A 26,790-nucleotide genomic window follows, 5' to 3' on the forward strand; every position below is an offset into this window, starting at 1 on the left:
CCTCCCTCCTGAACCATCTCTGCAACCACACATTCAGCTGCTCTATCCTCCAATTTCTATACTCACTAGTTCGTGGCATCGGGAGTAATCTGGAGATTACTACCTTTGAGATCCTGCTTTTAAATCTCTTTCCAAGCAATCTGCCTGCAGGACCTCACCCCTTTTTCTGCCTATGTCGTTGACACCGATATAGACCATGACCTCTGGCTGTTCACCCTCCCACCTCAGAATATTCTGCAGCCGCTCAGTGACATCCTTGACCCTGGCAGCAGACAGGCAACATATCATTCTGGAATCACGTCTCTATGTAGAAACGCCTGTCTGTTCCTCTATCTAATCCCCTACCACTATTGCTTTCCCGAGCTTCCTTTCCTCCCCCCGGGTACAACTGAGCCACCCGTGATGCCATGGACTTAACCCTGACTCTGGTGTGTACTGGGCTGTAGGTTGCTCGTGGGGCGATTAATTAAAGGGGAGGTGGGGAATGTTTTTTAAAAAATGGCCGACTTATCAGTCGCAGCCGCCTTCATCCTCAATCGCAGCGTCCGTGCCACGATTTGCAGCCCGGCACCCGGCCACCACTAAGGAGTGTGATGAAAAGTGTTCTTGAGTGAGAGCCTTCAGTTAAATCAGTATTTGGACCTTCAGTTTTTGTTGGGGATTCCCTGAAAAATGTTCAGGAATTGCCACACTCTCCATGGTGTTCAAAAGAACGCTGAAACGTTTGCACATGCCTTTGCAGATATTGAAATAGCACTGATGCATTTTCTTCACCATTCCATACAAGCAGCTCTGAAGATTCTCAAATGACTGCATGAAGAGCTTCTGCTGATTTAATCTGTGCAGCTCTGTTTGCAGCCTCTAAGATACAAATCTCTGAATCCAGCAACAGCCTGTTTGGCCCTATCCCTTCCTTCCTTCCTTCCTTCCTTCTGTGTCCCCTCAAATGATGCTCATTTGCTCTTCTTCTCCAATGCTTGCTCCCGATTCCCCCTGTTTGATTTATTCAAAGTGGATGTTTGTGTACTGAAGCTTGTGGGGTCTGGAGTGTTTGAGGGGTGTTGAAGTAATGGGGCTGCTTCATCCGTTTCCTTCCTAGTGCTAGTGTCCTCTTCTTTGGAAAAACTTGCACATAGAAAACAGAACATGTTAGCAATGGTTTGCAGCCAATGGCTGACCATGGCGTGAGGCCTCCTCGATTCCTTGCAGCAACGGGGCAGCTGCGGCAGCCACTTTGTTACAATAAGATACCAACAAGAACAGATGCCATACCTTGTTGGGTTTCCACAAAGCTGCCCATCTTTTCCGCAATCCCTTCCTCAGTGGTTTCCATGACATTTGTTAGGTGGGACTTCTTGAATTGGTTGAGATGGTTCAGGATAGGTGGTCCATACATAGTGCCTATCCTGTCAAAGCCTGAATCTGCCAAAAGAGATGAACACACGATTTTTGTTTCAGCCTTGCAGACTAGAGTCACTCTCTCCAGCCTACATTACACCTGGTGTGAAAGGAATAGAGAGCATGCAAGTAAGTTGAAAAGCAACAGCAAGGAGATAAACAAACATGCAACAGTTCAGTGAGTGAATGTAAAGCCCTGCCCTTTGTTTGCCACCAAGTTGGAGATGCGCCTTCACGGAGATGATAGTGAAGGTACATTAGCAGTAAGCATTGTGGCCAATGCTTTGCAGACAGCATTAGTCTTGATGCTTAATGCAGACATAATATACAGGCATTTCTTTACTTTCAAAGGGCAGTATTTATTGAAGCCTATCTTAGTACTCTTCTTTAGTCTTGAGAATACTTTACACAGTTGTTGATGTCACTGATGGCATTGATTCTGTTTATCTTTTGCTGCCATGCCAGCAGCTCTATTAAGAGGGTTTATTTATTTTTTGCTCCAAAAATGGTTTCTCGAGTCTTGCTCCCTCCAACAGGACCTCCAGGTTCTCATCAGTGAAGAGGGCAATTCTCTGTACTTCACCGACTATAAAGAAAAAACAAGCACTAGGGTTTATTTCTTAGAGGTATAGAATTGAAAAGTAAAGAAGTTATGCAAAACTTGTATTGAACCTTGGTTAGACCACACTTGGAGTACTGTGTACAATTACAGGCTGGGTCTCTTTTCGCTTGAGAAGTGAAGGCTGAGGGGTGACCTAATAGAGGTCTTTAAAATTATGAAAGGTTTTGATAGACTAGACACAGAGAGAGTGTTTCCACTTGTGGGGAAGAGCAAGACTAGAGATCATCAATATAAGGTAGTCACCAAGAAATCAAATGGGGAATTCAGAAGAAACTTCTTTACCCAGAGAGTGGTGAGAATGTGGAACTCACTACCACAGGGAGTGGTTGAGGCGAATAGTATAGATGCATTTAAGGGGAAGCTGGAAAAGCATATGATGGAGAAGGGAATAGAGGGCTATGCTGATTAAAGTTAGATGAGGAAGGATTGGAGGAGGCTCAAGTGGAGCATGAATGGTCGGCATGGATTAGTTGTGCTGAATGGCCTGTTTCTATGCTGTTTATTCCATGTACTTCTATGTAATATACCTAGCAGGTAGCCCAAAACTAATCATCACCTGTAAGTGCAGCAGTGTTTCGGGAGCTGCTACACTTAAGATTTCCCACGCCTCCAAGTGCCTCAGTGCTCACTGCACACATTAAAAATGAACAACGTGTGCTGGGGTCAGGATACCATGCAAACAGTTTGGGTGTGCAGGCTAGTGCCAGGAGTGTGGGACATTTTTGGTTTGATTGTGGATGCAGCCCTCCAGAGTAAAGCTAATGGGCTCAATTTTCCCCAAAGCATTTTTTTTGGTGTATTTGAAGAGTTTTGGGGGGCCTAAGTAAGCCAAAAAAAAAGATTCTAAGTTTCCCCGGAAGGATTTCTTCATTTTGGCGTGGCTTAACCCGACCTTTAGTTTTGGGGGTGGAGCCTTGATCTGTGCCAAAAAGATCGGGTAACCAGGGACACAATGCGAGCTGAGGCTGCGAAGTGAAGCATACAGCCAGCTCCCAATACATTAAAAGAATTGAAAAACACATAGCAGCAACTTACCTCCAACCCCGGCCGAAGGGCTTGCCGGTCCGGTCTTATTTTCGATCCCCAGGACACAATTCTAATTCATTTTTTCTCTCTCTCTCTCTCTCCTAAAATAATCGTAACTAACTGAGTTACACTGGTGCAAATTGATTGGGGAAACTGTGGTTTTTCAACTTAAGCCAAAAAGAGAAGCCTGCTCAAAAAAAATGGCGCAAATCACTGGGGAAAATTGAGCCCAATGATGCTTAGACTATACAAATATATATCTATATATTTATGATCAAAATGGAGATATAAAGAGCTTTATCACAATAACAAAATTAAAAATCAGCTATTGAAATGCAGATGTGTAAGACAACACTTTAATATTAACTCAAAATATTTGATTGAAAACAATACACCTGTAAGTAGTATTGAGAATATATAACAAAAATATAACAGGAAATATGAGAGCTGGCATATTAAATATTGAGATTAATGTACTTTTGTTGTGTCTTGTTGTCGTTATTCTTTTCTAATATAGCTTAATAACTTATGATTCTTTATTGTTAAGTACAATGGTTGATTTATAGAAGAGAATCAGTTTCTTAAGTATAAGTGCCAAACAAGGTAGATGTTGAGTGCTAATAGCAACCCAGACAATGTAAAGTAATGCAGATTCAAATAGTAAAGATTCGACATCAGATCTGTGATCATTTATTCATTGCTCAATTTTTGCAGGTGGCTAGATTCATCGCGTTCACTAATGGAACAAGGCATCCAGGAGGAAGACAAGCTGCTGTTGCGTTACAAGTACTACAGCTTCTTTGATCTGGACCCAAAAGTAAGGGACACAGCCATAATCTTCTTTTGAACATCCCATTCCTGTCCTAGGATTGGACAGAGAAATTAAGTCAAATGGGGGCATATTATTAGTTTGTAATATGGGAAAAAAAACATTTATATATTTAGGTGATTCTTTCAAAGATGAAGTATTTTGAAGTACATCAAAAATATTATTCTTGTTGCAAAAGTATAAACACACATTGTTGAGAAGGTTTGTCGGTAGATAATCTAAAGACTATGGGCTCAAATTTCCCTAGAAGTTGCCCCGCTTATTTTTTTGGAGCAAGTACCTTTTTTGGAGTAACTTAAAAATCGCAAATTTCCCCATTTAACTTGCCCCAGTGTAAGTCAGTTAGTTAGTTTTTTTTTTAAGTTTAGTTGTTTTTCTCCAAAAGGAGGCGTGATCAGCCATTTACGCCTGTTTTGACCATAGAAACAAATTTGGCCAGCTAAAAGTTACTCCAAACTAACTTAGGCCAGTTTATGTGACCACTTTTGTAGGCACAGAAAAACCTTACCTACATTTAAGAAATCAGCGTAGGTAGCCATAGATAGGGGGAGGGGGAGGAGGGGAGAGGGGGGGAAGGGGGGAAGGGGAGGGGAGGAGGAGATGAGTTAGAGGATATAAAAAGCACTAAACACCTTCACAGCATCAGCACAACGTCAAAACAACTTAGCACAACATCTTCACGACATCATAAAAAATAAATGAAAGATTACTGAAAATAGAGCAGTACTGCCTTGCCGACTGCAGAACACACTGGCTAGCCCTTCGGCCAGGGCTAGGAGTGGCAGGCACGCATGACTGTAGGGGTGAGGGATGTTTTTATTTTACAGCTGTTCCTAAATGTTGTGTGGTGATAATGGAACATGATTCAGTTTTAATGCAAAAACTCTTTTATTGGAAAGTTTACAATGCACTTCAACAACAACAACAGCAAAGAAAGGCTGCACCCATCTCTCACCCACATATCGGGGAATGTGCACTTCCTCATAGGTGGGGATGCTGGGGACCCGGCGACCTGGCTTGGGTCTCAACAGAGGCTGGTGTGGGGATTGCAGTGAGAGTGGCATTTGATTGTGCCCTTATTGCAGCATCTAGCTCCCTCATGGCCTCTACCATCATTTACACTCCCTCTGAAATGCCCGCCCTCAGTTCCCGCCTCAGTGCTGATATTTCTCCCAACAGTGTCGCAACCTCATCACGCACCCCACTGACGGTGGCAACGAGTGATCGGGTAAGGGCATTGGTCTCCTCACCCAATGACATAACCTGATGTACATCTGATGAAGGCTGCATCTCAGGAGAGGCTGGTCGGCGTCTCCTTCCCCTCGCCGTGGGTCTGCCTAGCGGCATCCCTCCAGTGCTGGGACATTGGGGCCCTGGGTGTTCCAACCTGCATTCCACCACCGCCACTGGGACCCGCAACCTCGGAAAGTGTGAAACCAAGGAATGTTGTGGCAGAGCTCATGGAGTTGTCTGGCAAAGTGATGCCCTGTACCATGGACTGATCCATATCATGATCAGCATTCTCCCGTGAACACAGATCCATGGACCCCTCCTCCCCCCACCTGCCTTGGTCTGGAACGGATGCATCTGGATCTTCTTGATTTTCAGGATGTTCAGGATTATCATCATCTTCTGCAAAATACAATAGATCAGTCAGATGGTTAGCAGGAAAGGAGGGGGCAGAATGAGTGGAATGAGTAGTCTCACACGTAGCAGGCCAGTCAGCAGGTTGAATTGAAGGGCGATGATGCATTTTCATGATTGACCCTCACCCTCGCGTGCAGGCCCAGCTTGTGCAGAGCTGATTCTTTTTCTGCAGGTGCGACTCAGCAAGACAGCGACCTTCTGTTCCAGTGGTGATAGTTGGTGCAGATTTGGCGGCCCTCCTTCTGTTCTAGTTCTCTCCCTTTTGTTGTCGGCCAGTTTCTTCTGCAAAGATGAAAATATAATTTTTGCCACATGGTGAGCTTTTGATGGATGGGACATATACAGATGATCACAGTAACAATTGCAATTCCATTTAAAACTCAAGATAATACTTACACTCACTACTTGACCAACGTCCTGCCATTTCTTTTTACACTGGCTTCCAGTTCTTGTGCTCTTCACCCCTGCAGAGAATTCTTCTGCAATTAGGTTCCAGCGTCTCCTCATTTCTTTGGATGGAATTTTTGTGGGACCACTCTTACTGATATCCTGCCATCTGTCCTCAATGACAGTGACTAGTTTCTCCACCTCCTCATGCAAGAAGTTATTCTTCCTTGTTGCACCATTGGTGTATTGGATTTACACTCAGGTGATCTTGAAAACACAGAGTTCTCACCTTTTCATGCATTTGTGCAGCACTCCTTTCCACTCCCTCAGCAACCCAAAATCACAATTTACACCTTGCCTTCTAATATGGCCCACTGCCAATGCTGCTGAGGCACTGAGGATGCTTTTCCTTTAAATGGCCGATTGCTAAGGTTCCTGCCCCATTGTGCATGCGTGCACGCTTTAATGCACATTGCGCATGCGCGCACGCACAAACGGTCATGCGTCCCCCTGCCGGCACTCGAGGACACGTCGGGCCCAAGCCCCGCCCCCATGCCGGCTGCGCTGAACAAGTGCAACCCAAGCTCCGCCCCCGCCCCCTCGCAGGGATCCAGGAATGACCAAATTATCCTGGTAAGTTTTCGCCGCATTTTTTCCCCCACAAAGTAGGCGCACCACATCTAACTACACCGCTCTAAGCGGCTGGGGAAATTTGGGGCCTATACTACCACAGCTGGGAAATAATGCCATGGGATACTATTGATGCACATTTCCCCTCACTGTTAACCTGTTATTTTAAATGAGTTGATGGGAAATGTCAGGCGAATGTGCTAAGTATTTGTATAATAATAACCCACGGCCTAATTTCAGAGTCTGTACTTTTGTTTTTGGAAGAAGTGGCTGTAATGTATTTTATTTTTCTTCTCTCTTCTCCATACCATTGCTGTACTCGCTGCATGCCTTTCCTGGCTAAAGGGGATACCTTGAGGAATGTCCCCTAGCCCTCTGCAAATAGTACTAGAAAGTGCGCCAAAGTGGCCATGATTAATTTTCCCTTCCAATTTTCCTTTGTTTCTTATGGTGGCACACCTAGCATCCACTCAGTATTTCCGCACAGTAATCCAAATGAGGTTGGGAGCTCACCACGTGAAATGCATGTCTTGGTACTCTGTGACATCCCATCCTTTTCATTTTTTACCTGCAGTAAAATATATTCATACAGTAAGTAGTTTGGACTATATAATATCCTTGGTGACATTTATCTTTATTGCATACAGTATGATGCAGTCCGGATAAACCAGCTGTATGAGCAAGCACGGTGGGCAATTCTGCTAGAAGAAATTGATTGCACTGAAGAGGAAATGATGATGTTTGCAGCATTACAGGTATGTGCAATTGTTAAAAGCTAATTCTTGCTACAAAACTTGTTTCAACAAGGGGAAGAACATGCCCCAACAGGTGTATAGAGAACAGACAGCCCTGCAACACAGTGACTTTGATCACAGTTAAGATCTAGGCTCATATTTCTAGTTTAGAAAAATGTCCTGAATAGTCCTGTATTTTCGATTCCTCCATATCCATTTCTGAGGTGATTCATTGAACAAAAAGAAGCACTATAAATCAGAACATGCCGAGAGGTCAGGGTAACCGAGCTTTGATCTTGCGCTGTTGTAGCTGGATTTCTAGGAGCCTGTCAGAATAAAATCAACAATGGAGAATTAAAATAAGAACAGAAGGTGCTGGAAACACTCAGCAGGTCCGGCAGCATCTGTAGAGAGAGAGAAACTGCCTGACCTGCTGGGTATTTTCTGCACTTTCCATTTTTATTTGATTTGTAGCACCCGCAGCATTTTGCTTTTGCTTTAATAGAGAATTAAATCCGTGCACAAAAAAAAGCATGGTCAGACTATTGAGAGACTAGTAAGTAATTTTCATTGAAATGCGTTTCAGAATAATTGAACGCCTCACCTTTCAGGTGAAAGAACCAAAGCCTTTCGCACATGTTATGGCCTGAGGGTTCACCTGCCCCATTTTCTCCTTCAATGATGGAATACAAATTCAAGTGGGCCAAGCTCCTTCTGATCTGAAATCTGTATTTTTCACTTTTTATTGCAGTGGAATGTTGATTAATATTTAGTCCAAATGCAGTAAAATGCAAACTGGTATTTACATAGGATCCCCACAAAGTTCTCAATCTATTTGGATAAATGGAAACATTGCACAGAGGTTCAACAGACTGAAACAAATGAATCAAATGTATTTGCAAAATCAAGTAGAGTTATAAAATACAACGTACATTAGACTAATACAAGACAACTGGGATTTATAACATCGTTTGTAAAAGTGCTAAGAGCCCTTCTTCAACGTTTATTTTCTTGGGATTAAAACTGTCACCTAGAACACAAAAGAGAAAGTATTGAGAACTAGCACAGTGCCTGTTAACAGTCCAACTTCTTGATAATTAATGCACTGGGGCAGGGGGTAGGAGGCAGTATAGATCTATGTTGTCTTGGTTTTAATTTATTTGACATTGTATTAGGGAATTTCACGTGGAATATGTAACTCAAATGTTCAGGGAACTTTTTAATCTGAACAGCCATCAGAATTATGGAACTCCTATTCAAAACAGGCCCATCAGCATCGTTTTTATTGCATGCTTAATTCGGCCTTGCATCAGGGGAATGTATTTAACAGACAATCAGTAACATATTGATTGGAAATAAGCCAGGTTAAAAATTGAATGGTGGAATTTTCCATCCAGCAGAATGTTGTGTGTAACAACATGGAAACAAATGGCAACTTTCTACAACACCTGAGCTAAATAGAACCTTTGCGGTATAGGAAGTCAGCACTGGTGTTATTCAATGTGCATACAAAGGGTGATGTGCAAGAAGGGTAGGTCAGCCTTCTTTGTATTGCGTGTCCCAATATTTGCCACAAAAGTGCGACAAAGGATCAAAACTCCAGTTATGTCCATTCCCGTTTAAAACATTTTTATTTATGATTTCTTTTGGATGAATGAACCATTTGGTGTGGTATGGAGCATGAAGGTCACGGGTTTAGTTCCTGCTTTTAAAGGATCCCAAGTGGAATGAGTTGGGGCAATTTCATTGTGCACTCCAAACATGAGTCACTGTCTTCAGGAAAAGAGAGGAGAAAAATAGGAGCAAAACAAAATAAAGTTTTATATCATTTTCTAATGTTTCCCCTGTTCTTCTGGCTACAACATAACTGAAAAGAATCCACGCAGCCATGTAATGGTGCTAAGTGCAAATGGAAATATTTTGCATTATACTTGCACGAGTAATTGTGCTAGTCCAGTTCCAGAAGAAAATTCAACCACATATATTTTGAATCCAGAATAACAGTCCTCTCCCGAGCACGGCCTGTCTCCCGAGCACGGCCTGTTCACCCTGACTTGCAACAATAGGAATGCTCAATGTTATCAGTTAGCAAAGTTATGATTTGAAAAAAGATGTTGCAATACGATTCCAATGCTCTCCTGGGTGGCCTCCCACTTTGCACCCTCCATAAACTTCAGCTCATCCAAAACTGCCCATCTACTAACTCGCACCAAGTCCCCTTTAGCCATAACCCCTGTGCTCGCTGACCTGCATTGACCCCAGGTCATACAACACCTCAAATTTAAAATTCTCATCCTTGTTTTCAAACCCCTCCATGGCCTCATTCCTCCCTAACTCTAACGTCATCCAGCCCTATAATCCTCCGAGATCTCTCCGGTCCTCCACTTCTGACCTCGTGCAAATCCCCAATTTTAATTATTCAGTCATTAGTGGCTATGCTTTCAGCTGCCTAGGCTCTAAGCTCTAGAATTCTCCACCTTTTAAGGTGTTTCTTAAAACCTATCTCTGTGACCCACATGGCTTAATATCTCCTTATGTGGCTCGTTGTCAAATTTTGTTTGATATTGCTCCTGTGAAGCACCTTGGGATGTTTTACTACATTAAGGTGCTATATAAATGCAAGTTGCAGTTGTTGCAATTAGGTATTTAAGGCAAGCATTCCAGAATAAATGTGGAACATATTGCAGCCTTTTTTGTTGACAAATAGGATATTACAAAAGTACCCCTCAAATTCCACAATTTTATGATGTTTTTAATTAACGTAGATTCAAAGTTATTTTGTACATTGTTCCCTTGAATTCACAAGATATACTATTGATAATGAAAAAAAGAAAGACTTGCTATGTAGCATCTTTCACAACCTCAGGATGTTCCAGAGTGCTTTATAGCCTTTTGAAGTATAGTTACTGTTGTAATGTAGGAAACATGGCAGACAATTTGCGCACAACAAGCTCCTACAAACAGCAATGTGATAATGATAATCCATTTTAGTGATGTTGATTGAGGGATAAATATTGGCCAGGACACCGGGGATAACTCCCCTGCTTTTCTTCAAAATAGTGTCATGGAATCTTTTACTTCCACTTGAGTGGCCTCGGTTTCACATCGCATTCAAAAGACGGCAGCTCCGACAGTGCAGCAGTCACTCAACACTAGATTTTTGTGTTCCAGTATGTGGAGGGGGACTTGAGCACACAACCTTCTGACTCATAGGCGGGAGTGCTACCAACTGAGCCATGACTGACACACCTTAATGCACATGCTAATGTTTTTGGATAATGTTCCTTTGCCTGCTATTTTCATCTCTGTTAAAATAGTTGGCAAAGACATATATGAAGGCAATAATGTTACATTAGGTCTAAAATATTTTTGTAATTTTTTTGTGCTGTTGTATAGTGCAAGGATTTCGAAATATCTAGTCCCCTCATTACACATCGTTCTTTGATGTCAGGATTTATAAGAACAAAATACACATGGCACAGGGTTTTGGCTCAACCAAGATTTGTTTGTTTATTGAACATACACTAAACTACCTCCCCTGTATAAATACTTCAGGATTTATATGGGATGAACAAACCCCAGAATACCTACGATAGGGTCATTTGCATCGAAACAACTTGACAAACTCCAAAATACAAATCCCAACGAAAGGGTCATTTGCATCGCACAGTTACCTCCCCTGTATAAATCACTACGATCAATGTGGGACTAACAAACCCCCACGAAAGGGTTATTTTTTTTAAAATTTGTAGCCAATCTTTCCAATTCTTTGTCAAATCACAAACGCCAGAGGTCACCTTGCACACATCAAGGATCACTCTGCGCCAATGCTCTTAGCCAAAAGGCCGAGAGCCACTGCACCGTTCCTGGAAGTCCTGCAATACCAGGTTCGTGCCATGGAGGTGGATGGGTCAGGCCCCCCACACACCTCCGTGGAGGTGGATGGGTCAAACCACCCCACCCACCTCCTATTTCCAAAAAGCATAGGAGAACCACCTTCCTGATCCAGGGAGAACAACTTTGGGGTCATGGTTACTCCCCTGTCAGGTCAGTTACGCATGATCTTAGCCAAAAGGCCGAGAAGATACCTTTGTTACATTAAGGATGACACATGCTACCTCATAATGCACGTTATGGTATGACACTTTCCCGGTTGGAATCAGCACCAACCCATTCCTTGGTCTGGGTGTCATTATGGAGCACTTAATCTCTTTATCCCATGACTTTGGGGCTGATGGTAGGGGCTTCCTTTTATGTGCTACTAGCTCAGTAGCATTGACTGTGTTTGAAGGATCTGGGACCACACACGAATCGAAACTTGTGCGTCCAGCCTATTCCAGACCAGGAATCTGGAATTTAATTGCCATTTAAAAGCGATGGACACCCCCTTTAGTCATTTATGTTCCGATCCTTCCCTACACACACAAATCCCTTGTTCCTCCTCCCACCACTTGTCCTAACATAATTTCACTCCCCACTTTGTCTCCACAATCCATCTGTACAAGTCGTTTCCCAATCCGTGGATTCATTACCCTTTGTCTTGTCTGTCTTCCGTAGCCACCACCACCATCCCACGGAGATACTTCCCCAGCATTCTAGGCACACTCTCCTTCCCTCGTTCACCTGTACCCCTTTGGTGGTGGTGTTTAACTTGGGGCAGGGCACTGATGCTTTACCGAATTTGTAATCAGTGTGGTTGGAATATTTAGTGGAATTTGACCCCAACCAACCCGGCCACTTTCCCTGATGGAAGTATGTAGCTATCCCGTCAGTGCCTCATGTTTTACCTCCCTGTTTTACGATGGGCCCGGCTCCTCCCATACACCCGTAATTAAAGGTCATCTCGACGTCACCTCTGTCCTGACCTGATCAGGATTACCAACAGGCTCAGCCATAGAGCACATTTCATTCTACGTCTTCCATTCGACTCGCCTTCACAAATAAAATAAAAGAAAAATAGCTACACTCTGAGAGGTCTTCCCTCCTCAGGTCAAACTTAGGTTATATCCATTTTATACATGCTATAAATGCAATCACCGCGTCCCTTTTTCCTTTCTATCCTTAAATTTCTGATAAATTTCCATTCCCGAGTGCTTGAACCGTAACTCGTCAATTTAGCTAAGTCAATTTTAACAATTATCACAAAACCTTATGTCCAGTCTTTGTGATTTAACAATAAAAAAGGTATCTGTAATGTGTTTTGAAGCAAGTTCTTTATCTTCCCTCTCCAGTGTCATGGAAGATAATACATGACTCCAAATCAGTAATTCCAAGCATTAAAAAAAAGTCTTAAATTCAATTTTGTCACCATGCTGTGGCATTCGAGATCCATTACTGCAGATAAGAAGTTGAACATTACTGGAGCTTTTCTCTGTTGTTTCAACAAAAGCTCAAGTTCGGTAACACCTTGAAGTCATTTCCATATTAAAGAACCCCTCTCGGTAATCAGCACTCCTGCTTAAAAGAAAAGAAACAGAACATCCATTGTGGCTTTCCTGCCAACCCAATGGGTTAATTCATCAATTCTGATTCCCTTTCTGTTACTGAGGGAAACATCCACTCTAATTTGAATCTTAAAATTTTAAAAATACTCAAAATATTTAAATTCAACTCTTCACAAGGTGTTGCTTTCTGAAGTCTTGTGCAGAGAGTTACCTACCTTTTTTTCGCATTTTAAAAGTTGCATTACATTCTATACTCCATGCATAGCAATAGCTTACATATTACAATAATTCTGTACTCCACGCATAATAGCAGTCCCTCCCTTTTTCTCCCCTGGTCACACACTCTTGAAATTGGTCCAAAATTTTATTTTTAAAATACCAATATATGTGATTGCCTCGTCTCCTGAACTAGAAGTTTTTCACACAATTTAAACCAACCAGAATTTCACCATGGCCAAAATAAAAGTCTGGTTAATTAACCTCAATAACTCAAATTAATTCAAACCAATCTCAAACTAACCAATGCCAGTTGAGAAAAACTCCACAGACACACGAAGACAAATAAGCATCCACATGCCTTTTTAAAAAAATAACTTTAAACATTCTCCCTGAAAACATCAAAATTTTTTACACAGACAGGCTTTCACACACAACACATTTCATGACTTCTCAAACAGCCATAGTAGCAAATACTACGTTTTATTTCTCTTGGCACGAAAGTTAATTGCTTCAGTGTTGGTTTCACCACCTTATACTCATAGAAATGCTTTTCTATTTTTTTCGTCTCTTAAACAAACGATTTACTGCCGTAAACCCAATGCTTCCCTTAACCACAAATATACATTGTCATGCTTTGATCTTCCTTGTGGATCTCAGAGTCCTTCTGCCCACCTCTTTTACATTTTTCTACACCACCTTACTGTCAGCTTTCAAGTTTCTAAAAGTGATTTTGTAGCTACTTAGGAGGATTTGCTTCAAGTCCACATCCTCCAACTCTGGGTGACCCCTCTTAAAATCCATCCAGCATTTATTAACATCCAGCGGGCCATCCATGGAGTTAATGGGGCCTATATCCCGGCACAATGCTGCCAATTCGCCCTCATCACAGTTACTGATCGCGCTTCGGGAGCTGGGTAACCCTCACTATACTGGGTCTCATCATTGGGCTCCTTTCTCTCCTCATCCCAATCTATCCCAACTTCCCCTGGTGTCATAAGACAGGCCATAACCCTGGTCCCGGACAATGCTCAGGTCAGCTTACGGATTTTTTCATTACAGGGCCTGTGATCGGCCTCTTCATGTACCCGATTTTTGGCTACCCTGAATGCTACCTTTATATCTTTCAACTGACCCTCAGCCTTGTCAGCTCTCTCTGAGCTCCTATTTAAGAACATAAGAAATAGGAGCAGTAGGCCATACTGCCCCTCGAGCCTGCTCCACCATTTAATAAGATCATGACTGATCCGATCATGAACTCGGGTCCACTTCCCTGTCCGCTCCCCATAACTCCTTATTTCCTTATCGGTTAAGAAACTGTCTATCTCTGTCTTAAATTTATTCAATGACCCAGCTTCCACAGCTCTCTGAGGCAGCGAATTCCACAGATTTACAACCCTCTGAGGGAAGAAATTCCTCCTCATCTCATTTCCTTCCTCAAGCTGAGCCTGACACTGCAGCTACTCTATCGTGTTTCTAGCTGTTTCTTCCTGCGCTTTTCTCTCCAGCCTTTCAATGCTCAAAATTTCTGTCAGCCGGTTCACTACGGCCTCTCTCTCTCTCCTGTCCTACTTTCTGGATCCTGTTTCTCTTTTCCTAAATTGCTCAACTTGCTCTGTGAGCATTTGAATTTGTTTCGGCATACATATTAACCAAATCCCTTTTCCTTTGATTTCTTATGTAAGCTACTACCCATCCATTCTACCGCTTTCTCATATGGACTGTCAGAGTGTAACATTTCTAGCACCCAGTGCTCAGAAATGTTTACTTTTCCAAATACATACGAGGATATCCTATCTTCCATCGTGGGTTCTTGCCCTTAAACCTGTCTATAATTATTGTTCTAAACCTTGAACATCCTACTCTGGTTGCCATTTCTGTACATGCATGAAAGCAATAATGTTACATTACGTCTATAATATTTGTAATTTTTTTGTGCTGTTGCTTGGCAATACAAAAATATAATAAGTGTATGTGGGATGGGCATGTTTAGTATCGGCACTCAATGAAAGTAATACTTTGTGAAGAGATTATGTACAACTATTACCTGGGGCATAGGAGTACACATTGTGGGAAAACTGTGCTTCATTTAAAAAGAAGCAAAGTACATATTTATGATTTAATTCAAGTTTAAAATCTGTAGGTCATGCCCCGGAGAACACGCCAATGTTAATTTGATTTCAAGGAACCAACAAGTCTTCACTAAGCATCTACATTTTCAGTTACATCGGATTTTGCATAGCCTGTTTTCAATTAATAAAATATATTGGGATGGTGCCTGCAGGTTGCTTCAGTAAGTTTGACCATCACCTTAATAAAATCATGTATCCATATCTGAATGGCAATCATGCCTAGGGGAGACCTGGTTTTAAAAAAAAAATACAATTGATTATAGTCATTTCAGTAAATATTCAATGTTAACATTTTGTTTCAGTATCATATAAGCAAGTTATCGCTATTATCTGAACCACAAGCCTACACTAATGAGCAAGATGTAGACGAAGTTGAGGCTGCCCTTGCCAGTCTAGAGGTTACACTTGAAGGTGGAAAAATAGACAAGATTTTGGTAAGAATATATATATATATTTTTTTAAATTGTAATAACCTTATCCGACTGTTTTCCGAAAAGGAAAGTGTATTCTATTGATCAATTGCATAATCTTAAATGTTTGCAATTGATAGATACTTGCCCGAGTTGCTCAGTCGCCACTGAAAATATTTTATGCTTTAAAATGGACAGACACAATCTGATATTTTGGGGTCAAAATACACTTTTTGGAAACTTGAATATCTAATGAATGAACTTGATATGAAATATAACTTATTTACAAACTGTATGGATCACTTAGGGTTCCTCTCAGCAATCCCATGCTGCTCACTATTTGGTTCAAATCTGTTTGCTAAACTTGATAATCAGAGCAGAGAAAGAAGAAAAAATTGCATTTGCAGAGTGCCTCATCACATCTCTCAAAGGTGCACTTCACATAAATTGAAATACTTTGAAATGCAGTGACTGTGGTTCGGTGGGAAAACGCAGCAGAGAGGAACAAGATCCCAGAATAGCAATAAGATGAATGACCATTTAAGGTGAAGTACTTAACTTTTCTACCGGGTTGCTAGCAGCAGTGCCTGGGTGATCATTTCTCAATTCCAGGAGAGACAAATACAGGGGATAGTAGAATACCAGCACCATGTGCACACTGTACATATTGTACACTATAATGGAAAAGTGGTTGTGCAAAATGGATACATTCTTCTCCAAAACTTCCAAGTCAAAGCAAAAACCTGTATGTCAGAGATGAGAACTTCCTGGGCCAATAATTGGCTGAAGTGGAAAGCTCATTGCCCCAGGATCTGAACAACATAGGAGTATTGTTTCAAAATCATCTCTGTGTGCTAAGGAGCCTACTATACAAGAAGTTCTGTGGTTAGAGCTAGAAAGTCTTGAAGAAAGAACACAAGAGTTCTGATTACCTTGTAGACGCCCATTATGTCCTCAGACAGACCTCTGACACATGAAGGTGTTCATCGCCAGTGGCCTAAATAGGCAGGACATTGTCACTCATGCCAGCAGCCTTTCTCTCAGTTATGCAACCCTGGTGTCCTGCTGGAAGGCAGGGATCCCTACATGGTGACTGTTCAATACCCACAGATCCCATAGATTTGTGGAATTGCCCCTTTTTATAAGATCACCTCAGCCCCAATTAATGGGATTAATTGATGTTTTTCTTCAAGTTCAAGCAACACATTTCCACTCCGGGATGTCATGAATGAGGTAATCCTACCAGTAACTTACTGTAAATGTCATATATGGGGAATTCCACACAAAATGTCTGCCCCCCCGCCCCCATACTGCCTCTGTTGAGCAATTTTAAAACATGATATAGAGAAACTAGGGGTGATTAGGGGACACTGGTGAGTATATGGATATTTCCCTTTACAGCATTTTGTATTATGTTAACAGTTCAACTGAAAATACTTTCTTTGTATAATCATATTGTATATTTAACAGAAATCCTGCAGTAAAGCAGCAGGTTTTTGTAGAGTGGGTTTCCATGAGTTGCCAAGAAAACAGCACAATTTGGACCCATATATTTCACTCAATTTAAGAAAAATAAAGTTCAACTATTTTGACAGAAGGTTCAGTTTGTAAAGTATGAATACCATCCACACCTAAAAATTGTCTTTGGAAAATAATTATGTATTGTCTGTGCGGAATTTTAAAAAAATGATTCGTGTTTGCAAATATGTTTCCTTTAGAAACCACATTCTTTTTAGGAATTATAGCCCATGCATTTTATGAGTTTTTTTAATGTTATAAACCACATACTATTAAAGATAAATCACAGTAAATGCTTTAGTAATTAAATGCTGCCATTATGAATATGCAAGTAAGAACAGTCCTTAGTTTGCTTTTCTGGTAGAGAACAATGAGTGATGAGACACCAGCTTAAATTTCTGGCCATCACTGCAAAGGGGATTGAAAGAAATATACAATTAACATAAGCTTTTAATTCTTTAAAAATACTTCCACACCTCTGTATTTTAAAATTATTTCTTGCCCCCCTTTGATTACCCACCCCATCAATCTCTTGTGGCACCAGCTCTCTCGAATAGTTGCTGTCACTGGGCTGGCTGCGAGCAGGGACAGAAGGGGTGACTTAATTCAATCCATTTTGCTTTCTGTGGCTGCCTCACAGCCTCACCCCACCCCACCCACCCCAATAACATGAAGGTCTGAAACTAAAATGTAGCAATTATGATCACAAATCTACTATTTTATTATGTAGTACACGGAAACTTCAGATTTCCTGTTCACTGCTGTGAAAAAGATGAAGAGAAACATGGCATTGACACAAGCTTTTTTATTTTAAAAAGTACTTTCATATGCCTGTACTTTTTTCATCTCTTTGCTAGGAAAAGATAGGAGTTGTGGAGAACCAGAGAGGCCAGCAGTGCTCACTTCAGCTCTGCGAAAGTTATTATTGGGTTATTTAAGCAATTTCAAATATAAATTGATGTTGCTTTTCCAGCTTACTGACCAATAGTAGCCACATGATGATTGAGTGTCTTTCTAGTAATATTCTCAATAGTAATCACAAAAACATTCTGGGCATGTTGCATTTCAGTGATCTGATTGATAGGGTTCAAGATCGATGCTAGTAAAGCCAGACGCAAGGATTCAGCCGATTTCAGTTTATCTGATGACTGGTCACCTGAATCACTTTTTCCAAGATTTCTTGCACACTTGCAGCTCGGGTGCACCTTCATTAAATACTCTGGCTCTGTCCAGGTTTTCGCTACTCCGTGGACCTGAGCACCAGTCTGATGTCGCTCTCGGCTTCAGAGCTGAGCTTCTACCAGTCCCAGGATCAGCGGTTATGCAATGCGCTGCAGCGGTCTTTGACTCTTCCACTTCCCCTATCCTTACGCGATAATATCCTACCTGCGATTACATGCCGTTTTCCAGGTCAGTGAACTTTGCGCACTTTCTGCACATGCTGCAGCTAGAAAGAAAGAAAGAGAAAGCCTTGCATTTATATAGTGCCTTTCACAACCTCGGGTCATCCCAGAGTGCTTCACAGCCAATGAAATACTCACATAAGAACATAAGAAGTAGGAACAGGAGTAGGCCATATGGCCCTCGAACCTGCTCCACAATTTAATAAGATCATGGCTGATCTGATCATGGACTCAGCTCCACTTCCTGCCCACTCCCCATAACCCCTTATCCCCTTATCGTTTAAGAAACTGTCTATTTCTGTCTTAAATTTATTCAATATCCCAGCTTCCACAACTCTCTGAGGCAGCGAATTCCACAGATTTACAACCCTCTGAGAGAAGAAATTTCTCATCTCTGTTTTAAGTGGGGGGCCCCTTATTCTAAGACCATGCCCTCTAGTTCTAGTCTCCCCCATCAGTGGAAACATCCTCTCTGCATCCACCTTGTCAAGTCCCTCATAATCTTATACGTTTCGATAAGATCACCTCTCATTCTTCTGAATTCCAATGAGTAGAGGCCCAACCTACTCAACCTTTCCTCATAAGACAACCCCCTCATCCCCAGAATCAACCTAGTGAACCTTCTCTGAACTGACTCCAAAGCAAGTATATTCTTTCGTAAATATGGAAACCAAAACTGCACGCAGTATTCCAGGTGTGGCCTCACCAAAACCTTGTATAGCTGTAGCAAGGCTTCCCTGCTTTTATACTCCATCCCCTTTGCAATAAAGGCCAAGATACCATTGGCCTTCCTGATCACTTGCTGTACCTGCATACTATCCTTTTGTGTTTTATGCACAAGTGCCCCCAGGTCCCGCTGTACTGCAGCACTTTGCAATCTTTCTCCATTTAAATAATAACTTGCTCTTTTTTAGGTGTAGTCACTGTTGTAATGTAGGAAGTGACAGCATCAACAGGGCCCACCACTCCTCCCCGCTGAAGTCCCCAACCTTTTCCTCAGCACCATTTGATGGGACGCAAGATGGCCTCAGCTTGATGGTCGCAGAAAGAGCGGCTGCTGCTGAAGGGTCAGGTGATGGGGGAAATCAGAAATTTGGAAAGATTACCCCCAAGACTATCAATATTTTAGCATCTTTGTCCCAGTTAGGTATGTACTTTAAAAGCAATAATTCACATCACTTGACAATGTTTAAAGGAGAGGGGAAATTCAAGTGCAGCAACTACAGAATTACATTTTATGTAGAATACAAGGATAATAAATTAACAAAGGGATCATGACATAGGAATGTAGGAAAATACAGGACTGAAAATAATGGCAGTTCATCTGGCTGATTTGGAAAGCCACTACCCACTCCTTTTAAAAATCTCTCCAATTCTCCCTTAAATCTTTTCACACTGTCTACTTCTAGATCCTTCCTGGGCAGTCCGTGCAACACGTTTATAAGTTTAATGTTCTATCCTATCTTCTCACATGGATTTTTTCCTAATCTTAACTTTATTGAGATTGAGGCATTTGCTGAAGCCTCAATCTGCCATCCATATATCCTAGGTTCCCATGTCTCAAAGGCTGTACCTACATTCCATTCCTTCCAGCTTGAGCTCTCCCCATATTCGCTCCTGTCATCAGTCTCTTCCTTCCATTCCAGGACCTGGCCTACATTTTTTTGCTCGCACACTGGTGATGTGACCATTATGAGATGGCCTGGCACTGGCTAACCCAATACAAACACCTTGCCCGCCATTTTGTTGTGTGCCTCAGCTTTAATAAGACTTTGTGAAAGAGGGAAAAAGAATCAGAAAAACATAGGCAACAAAAAGCAAGTGTCTGAGAGGCAGAGAGAGAGAGCAGATGCAAGACAAAAAAAGGAAGGCTGAATGAATTAGAGTAGAAGGCAGACTGTTACAGCAAAACAAGAGATGCTTTATTTTTATCCACCATGAGAAAAGAACCTTTGTGAAGAACAAAATAACTTCACTCTCAATGCAGCTCACTGAAAAAGTGCACCAGCTATTTTACAGAACAAGAATTATAGATATGAATTTATTCATGTTCAGCTAGGTCACAACTACTGAGTTTTTTGGGGAATTTTCTAACATTTACCCGGTTTACATTTTTTCTTTAAGAATGTAAAGTTAATGATATGAGTATTATAAAAAATGACTTGCTTTTACACTAGGAGGATATCACAGACATCCCAAAGTTAGCAGATTATCTTAAAATTTTTAGGTAAGTGAAGAAATGCTTTAATTATTTTTTCACACAAAATGAAATCAAGAATGTTAATTCATCTATATTTAATTCAAATATTAGAGTCAGTGTGTATAAATTTCAAGTATTTTGGGGAATGGGTTGAGACACTTTCAAAGGGTTATATTGGGGATGTAAATGTTTGATTAAACTTTATGATGATTTTTATTTATAAAACATATAGCTTTCATATATATTAAATGTTGAAAGAACACTTCAACATCTTTAATTTATCCAGCCATCTTAACACCATAGTGGTTAATGATCTGGAGCATCACTTGAGAGCTTGCAGATTTATTCACAATGTTAGTGTCTGTAATATGGCCTACAGTTTTCAATAAGAGATACCGGGACATTTAAAAGAAAAAACTTTTCTCATCCTCCCTCCCCTCCACAATTGCTTAAATTCTGTAGCTTTAAATTGTACATAACTGTAATGGCTTTCTGAGTTGCATTTGTTACTTGAATTTATATTGCACTTCATCACTTCAAAACATCTCAAAATAATGTACACAATTAAAACATTTTGAGGCCGAAATTCAGTGCACTAAGTTTTAACTTTTTGAACAGTTAGTGCTTGGTGAGATGGGCTGCAAAATTGTGGAAAATTGGGCATTTTTGCCTCAGAAATGAAGGGAGGCGGTATCTGAGATGCTAATGGCCTCAGTGGGGCATGGCTGCAGTGCTATTACCAGAGCTGTACCCAATTTCAAGTGACTTTCATTGAGTAATCATCAGCCTCCTGCTCATTCCAGTTCTTAAAGGGGATGTTGTTTCAACCAGCATCTGGTCAGTTTATCATTACTGGACTTCACAGAGCTGGAAGGAAGTTCTGAGATGGCTGCTCAAAATCCTTTTAGAAGGGCCACTCGGTTCAATGACCCGGCATTGGAGACGTTGGTGGAGGCAGTGGAGAGAAGGAGAGATGTACTGTTCCCTCTATCTGGGAGAGGGCCAACGCCACAGGTTTTTAGGGCCATGTGGGCAAAAGTGGCCGCGGAGGTGTCGGCCAGCACTGCAGTCGACAGAAGCCCAACTCGGTGCCAAAGAAATTCAACGACCTCAGTCAGGAGTCTGCAAAACTTGCATACCAGCTTCTCCGTCTCTTATCTATGCACACTTTGCAAACCAGCACTTAACCCAACTGGCAACCACCAAGCATCTGTACCTACTCTGTCACATCCTCATTTCACGCCTTGCTACATTCACAGCTATTCAACTACAGCAGCCATATCTTCCACATACATAGCTGGACTCTTACTAACACAAGTTCCTTTCTTTTGCAGGACAAGATGGCACATAAAAGAAGGGATCAGCACCAACCTGGAGGGGTGGGGGGCAGCTGAACTGCACCAGCTGACTGACTTGGAGGTTGGAGGAGCGAGTGCTGTGGTTCATTGGCCCACAGGTGATGGGCACCGTGGCCGGCGGAGACATCGAGCCTGCTGGGGGCAACAACGGTATCTTTAGCCACTCTTCTCATCACATTTCCCCGTTAAACCAAAAGGCCATATCAATTTTCAGCACCTCATACTGTCTGCCTTCCTTGCTCTATTCCTGCCCCCTGCCCTCACCTTAATGTGGCTCTTGTGCCATTTATGCTTTCAGATAACCGTGCAGCAGGTGACCAGCTTATCCCTGAGCCCCCCCTACTGAGTCATGAGGCACAAGAGAGAGACAAGGATAGGGAGGAGCCAAGCACTGCATCACTGCTTCTCTCACTTGCAGGCACCAGCTTAGATAGAGGCACGATGCAGTCCTTAGTGGTTAGGTTAGTAGAGGGGTCTGCAGTGAGTGATGCACCGAGGCTGAGCGGACTGCAGCATGGTAAAGGGGAAAGGTAACCTCGGGAGCCATCTACCCGGAGGGCGAGTTCGCACACAAGTTCTGCTGCACAGGACTCCGATGAGGACCGCGATGGGGTGGCATTCACACAAAGGATGATGTCTATGCATTCCGACATGATGGGTGCAATGGTAAGGGTGCCAGAGAGCCTGTCGGCAGTGGTAAGGAGCATGGAGGAGTTCGCCTGCCGCATTGTACAGAGCTCTGCGCACACCATGGAGCCCATCGTTGTCAATGTGCAGATGATGGTGGACTCCCAAAGTGTCCGTGTGGATCCAGTCCTCATGGTGCATGATGCATGTCACGGGCGATGTGGCAGCTTCCATTGCGGCACAAACAGAAGTCTTAGTGCTGTAATGGGGTCAATGGTTTCTAGCAATCTGTCCTGCAGCAGATTGGTGGGGATGCTGAGGTTCCGGGGAAGCGGCAGTGTGTCAGCGGAGCAGGAATCTGCTGTCTTCTCTCGGGATGACAGCATTCCTGACCCCCACCACTGTCACTCCATCATTGCACTTGTCGCTGCCTGTCACCTAGCCAGCCCAGACTTCCGCCACCCAGCCTGAGGTGGTGTAGTCTACAGCCGAGCCTTCCAGGCCTAGAGCTGGTCGAGGGCGTCCTGCAAGGCCATCAGCAGTCTCTGACCCTGACACACAACAGCCTTCCATCAGCCGTGCTGCAGCCACAGGGGTCACACTGCGGAGGAGTATTCGAATAGGTCAATGAAAGAGAGGATATAAGGAAATGCACAAGGGTGATGAATAAATACGCAGTTACACATTTTATTGTTGTTTTATAAATGTTGATTGGAATGTTTAATGTTTGCTGTTGTCTCTCATTTCAGTTTTGGGACTTTGGTATGGAAGGGCAAATCGATATGGTGATGGGGACGTCCAGAGGAAGTGGGATGGAAATCAGTGGAAGCGAACTCCGATGAGATGGCCGTGAATCTCCCTTGCAGGATTGTGATGGAGTCGCTGCCTCCTCCATCGTGACTCTTGCTGCTCCTGCTCCTGTTCGTCCTCCTGCTATTGCTCCTCCTGGTCCTTCTCCTCCTGCGGTGGTCTGGCTATGCCTTGTGGCAATGGCTGCCCTCATGAAGGCCAGATTGTGCAGCATGCAGCAGACAACCATGAATAGGGACACTCGCCCAGGCGAGTACTGGAGGGGACTCTTCCCGAGCGGTCAAGACAGCGGAACCGTTGCTTGAGCACTCTGATGGTCTGCTTAATGATATTCCTGGTGGCGGCCTGGCTCTCATTGTATGAATGGTGGGGTTACTGAGGGGAGTCATGAGCCAGGTGGAAAGCGGATAGCCCCTGTCTCCAAGCAGTCAGTGGTGGGCTTGATGTGGTGGCTGGAAGAGAGCTGGCACACTGGTCTGGCGCAGGATGAAGGCATTGTGGCTGCTTAGCCGCTAGATAGCGGGCATTGATGGTGAGGAAGCGGTGTGTGTGGTCGCATACCAACTGCACATTCGGTGATTGGTAGCCTTTGCGGTTACGGAAGACCTCAGGATTGTGATGCCTTGCCCGGAAAGTCAGTGGTGCCGTGCACCAGGGGCAAGTCTGCTATCCTGACAAATTCACATGCGTGCTCATGCTGCTTCTCTCTGGTCATGGGGAAGGAAATGAAGTCTCTTCTCCTTCTGTGGAGAGCATCTGTGACCTCACGGATGGAGCATGGACGGTAAACTGGGAGATGTTAGAGATGTCTCTTGTTGCACACTGGAAAGATCCATTGGCGTAGAAATTGAGAGAGATGATGACCTTGACTGCCACTGAGAGAGCCGTCCTCACCCTGGTCTGAGGCTCGAGGTCTGGTTGCAGGAGATGGCAGAACTGCTGCCGGAATACTCTGGAAAGGTAAGGTCTCCAGTTGCCAGCTCTGTTGCACCTTCTCCCTGTGATCATAACTTGTTGTCGTCTTTCACCTTGTCTTTCTCCCTCTCTCTGCCTTTCTCACTCTCTCAATCTCTCTTTGTATTGCTGCCTATTGTTCTTGTAATGACTCAAGAGTCTGGTTACTGTAAACTCACTCAGGTGCAACCTGATCCATCTTTATTCCAGCTCAAGAGTGCCAGCTTGAAAAAGACACACAGCTGACAAAGCACACATGCGCCCTCTGGTGTCTGGTGACCCCCCAAGCATTAATACATAACAACATCCCCCTTTTAAAATCTTAACAACAGTCATTTTACAAATTAAGATGGTCTGGGACTTCCCTCTCACGAGTTGACCATCTCAGTTTAACTTTGGCTCTGGGCGAGTGTTCTGAGTCCGTTGAGACTGAGGGCTGAGTAGCCGATCTGATTGGAGTGGTCATGACCACATCAGAGACTGAAGGTTCAGTGTCAGTAATGTCAGCAGGGTCCTCTGATGAGTGAACAATGTTTGGTACGTCACTGACTGCATCTTCCCCACTCGGTTCCAGTTTATCCGTGTGCCGCAGTTTAACCTGGTCAAGGTGTTTCCTGCATGTTTGCCCATTCTTGAGCATGACAATAAACACTCTGTTACCCTCCTTGGCTGTAACAGTGCTGGCGATCCACTTTGGACCTTGACCATAGTTCAGTACATAAACCGGATCGTTGACCGAGATGTCATGGGACACGGCAACACAATCATGACACCATTGCTGACTTTGACATCTGCTTTCAGCACAATCATTCAAATCAGGATGAATAAGAGAAAGCCTGGTCTTGAGATTTCACTTCATCAGTAGTTCAGCAGAAGGAACCCCTGTAAGCGTATGAGGTCTTGACCTGTAACTGAGCAATATACATGATAACCGTCTCTGCAGTGAACCCTGAGTTACACATTTCATACTTTGCTTGATCGTTTGAACGGCATGCTCTGCTTGACCATTAGAAGCAGGCTTGAATAGAGCTGATCTCACATGTCTGATGAACTCCTGGAACTCAAGACTTGTGAAGCAAGATCTGTTGTCGCTCACAACAATGTCAGGCAAACCATGAGTAGCAAACATGATACGAAGGCTCTCAATGGTAGCTGTAGACTTGCTGGATGACATAATAACACACTCTATCCACTTAGAATATGCATCCACTATGACAAAAAACATATTTCCTAGGAACGGGCCCACAAAATCAATATGGAACCTTGACCATGGTTTGGATGGCCACGACCAAAGACTCAGTGGAGATTCCGCTGGTACTTTATTTAGCTGCATGCAAGTATTGCACTGATGCATGTATGATTCCAGATCAGAGTCAATTTCAGGCCACCATACATGAGACCGAGCAATGGACTTTATCATGATAATACCAGGATGAGTGCTATGAAGTTCATGTACAAATTTTTCTCTACTTTTCTTAGGCACGATTACACAATTACCCTACAGTAAACAGTCTGACTGAATGGACAGTTCATCCTTGCGACGGTTGTAAGGTTTGGTCTCCTCATGCATCTCCATAGGTATGGCAGACCAATCAGCATTGAGTACACACCATTTCATAACCGATAAAATAGGGTAATGGCTGGTCCAGATCCTAACTTGTTGAGCAGTGACAGGGGTTCCTTCACTCTCAAAAGCATCCATCACTAACAGTAGATCTGCAGGTTGAGGCATCTCCATCTCAGTTGTGGGTAAGGGCAGACGACTCTGCATTTGCACAATTCTCAGTGTCCGGTCTATGACGGATGATGTAATCATAGGCAGACAATGTCAGTGTCCACCTTTGAATACGGGACGATGCATTGGTATTAATACCTTTGATTTCCGCAAACAATGAAATGAGTGGCTTGTGATCCGTTTCTAGTTCAAAACAAAGACCAAACGGGTACTGGTGCATTTTTTTTACCCCATGCATCCAGGCCAAAGCTTCTTTCTCTACCATACTGTAAGCTCTTTCTGTTTTAGACCGATTTCTCAAAGCATATGCAACAGGTAGTAGTTTACCTGATTCATTTGCTTGTTGGAGTATGCAGCCACCCCCAAATGATAAAGCCAATACAAGACACTTACAGGGATCATAATGAACAAGCAACTTGTTTGAACATAGCAGATTCTTGGCTTTCTCAAAGATTCTACCTTGAGATGCACCCCAGACCCAATTGTCGCCTTTTCTTAGTAATACTTGCAATGGCTCTAGTAAAGTGCTTAATCTGGGTAAGAAATTACCAAAGGAGTTGACTAGCCCCAGGAACAAACGCAGCTCCGTCACATTCTGGGTGTTGATGCAGGTGAGTTTCTTCGAAATGTCGACAAGCTCCTGTGTCATATAGGCCGACGTCAGATCCAGTTTCATGAATGACTTTCCACCAGCTAGCACGGCGAACAGG

General features: G+C 42.9%; 1 protein-coding gene and 1 non-coding gene across 3 annotated transcripts in view; one reads left to right on the top strand and one right to left on the bottom strand.

The window, feature by feature from the left end:
• The window catches only part of fermt1 (FERM domain containing kindlin 1), a 139,156-nt gene that overhangs the window by 76,089 nt on the left and 36,277 nt on the right, over nucleotides 1–26,790 (top strand). For both annotated transcript variants that reach the window (XM_070888783.1, XM_070888784.1), the window contains exons 6-9: nucleotides 3,761–3,863; nucleotides 7,187–7,294; nucleotides 15,368–15,499; nucleotides 20,574–20,623. In XM_070888783.1, the coding sequence (XP_070744884.1) occupies nucleotides 3,761–3,863; nucleotides 7,187–7,294; nucleotides 15,368–15,499; nucleotides 20,574–20,623 (393 nt within the window). The remainder of the gene's footprint in view (nucleotides 1–3,760; nucleotides 3,864–7,186; nucleotides 7,295–15,367; nucleotides 15,500–20,573; nucleotides 20,624–26,790) is intronic.
• Nucleotides 11,165–11,361, bottom strand: LOC139274386 (U2 spliceosomal RNA). The gene has a single exon (XR_011595458.1). It is a non-coding gene; the product is annotated as a U2 spliceosomal RNA (small nuclear RNA).

This window comes from Pristiophorus japonicus, chromosome 9, assembly GCF_044704955.1.
Source record: "Pristiophorus japonicus isolate sPriJap1 chromosome 9, sPriJap1.hap1, whole genome shotgun sequence".
NCBI lineage: Eukaryota > Metazoa > Chordata > Chondrichthyes > Pristiophoridae > Pristiophorus > Pristiophorus japonicus.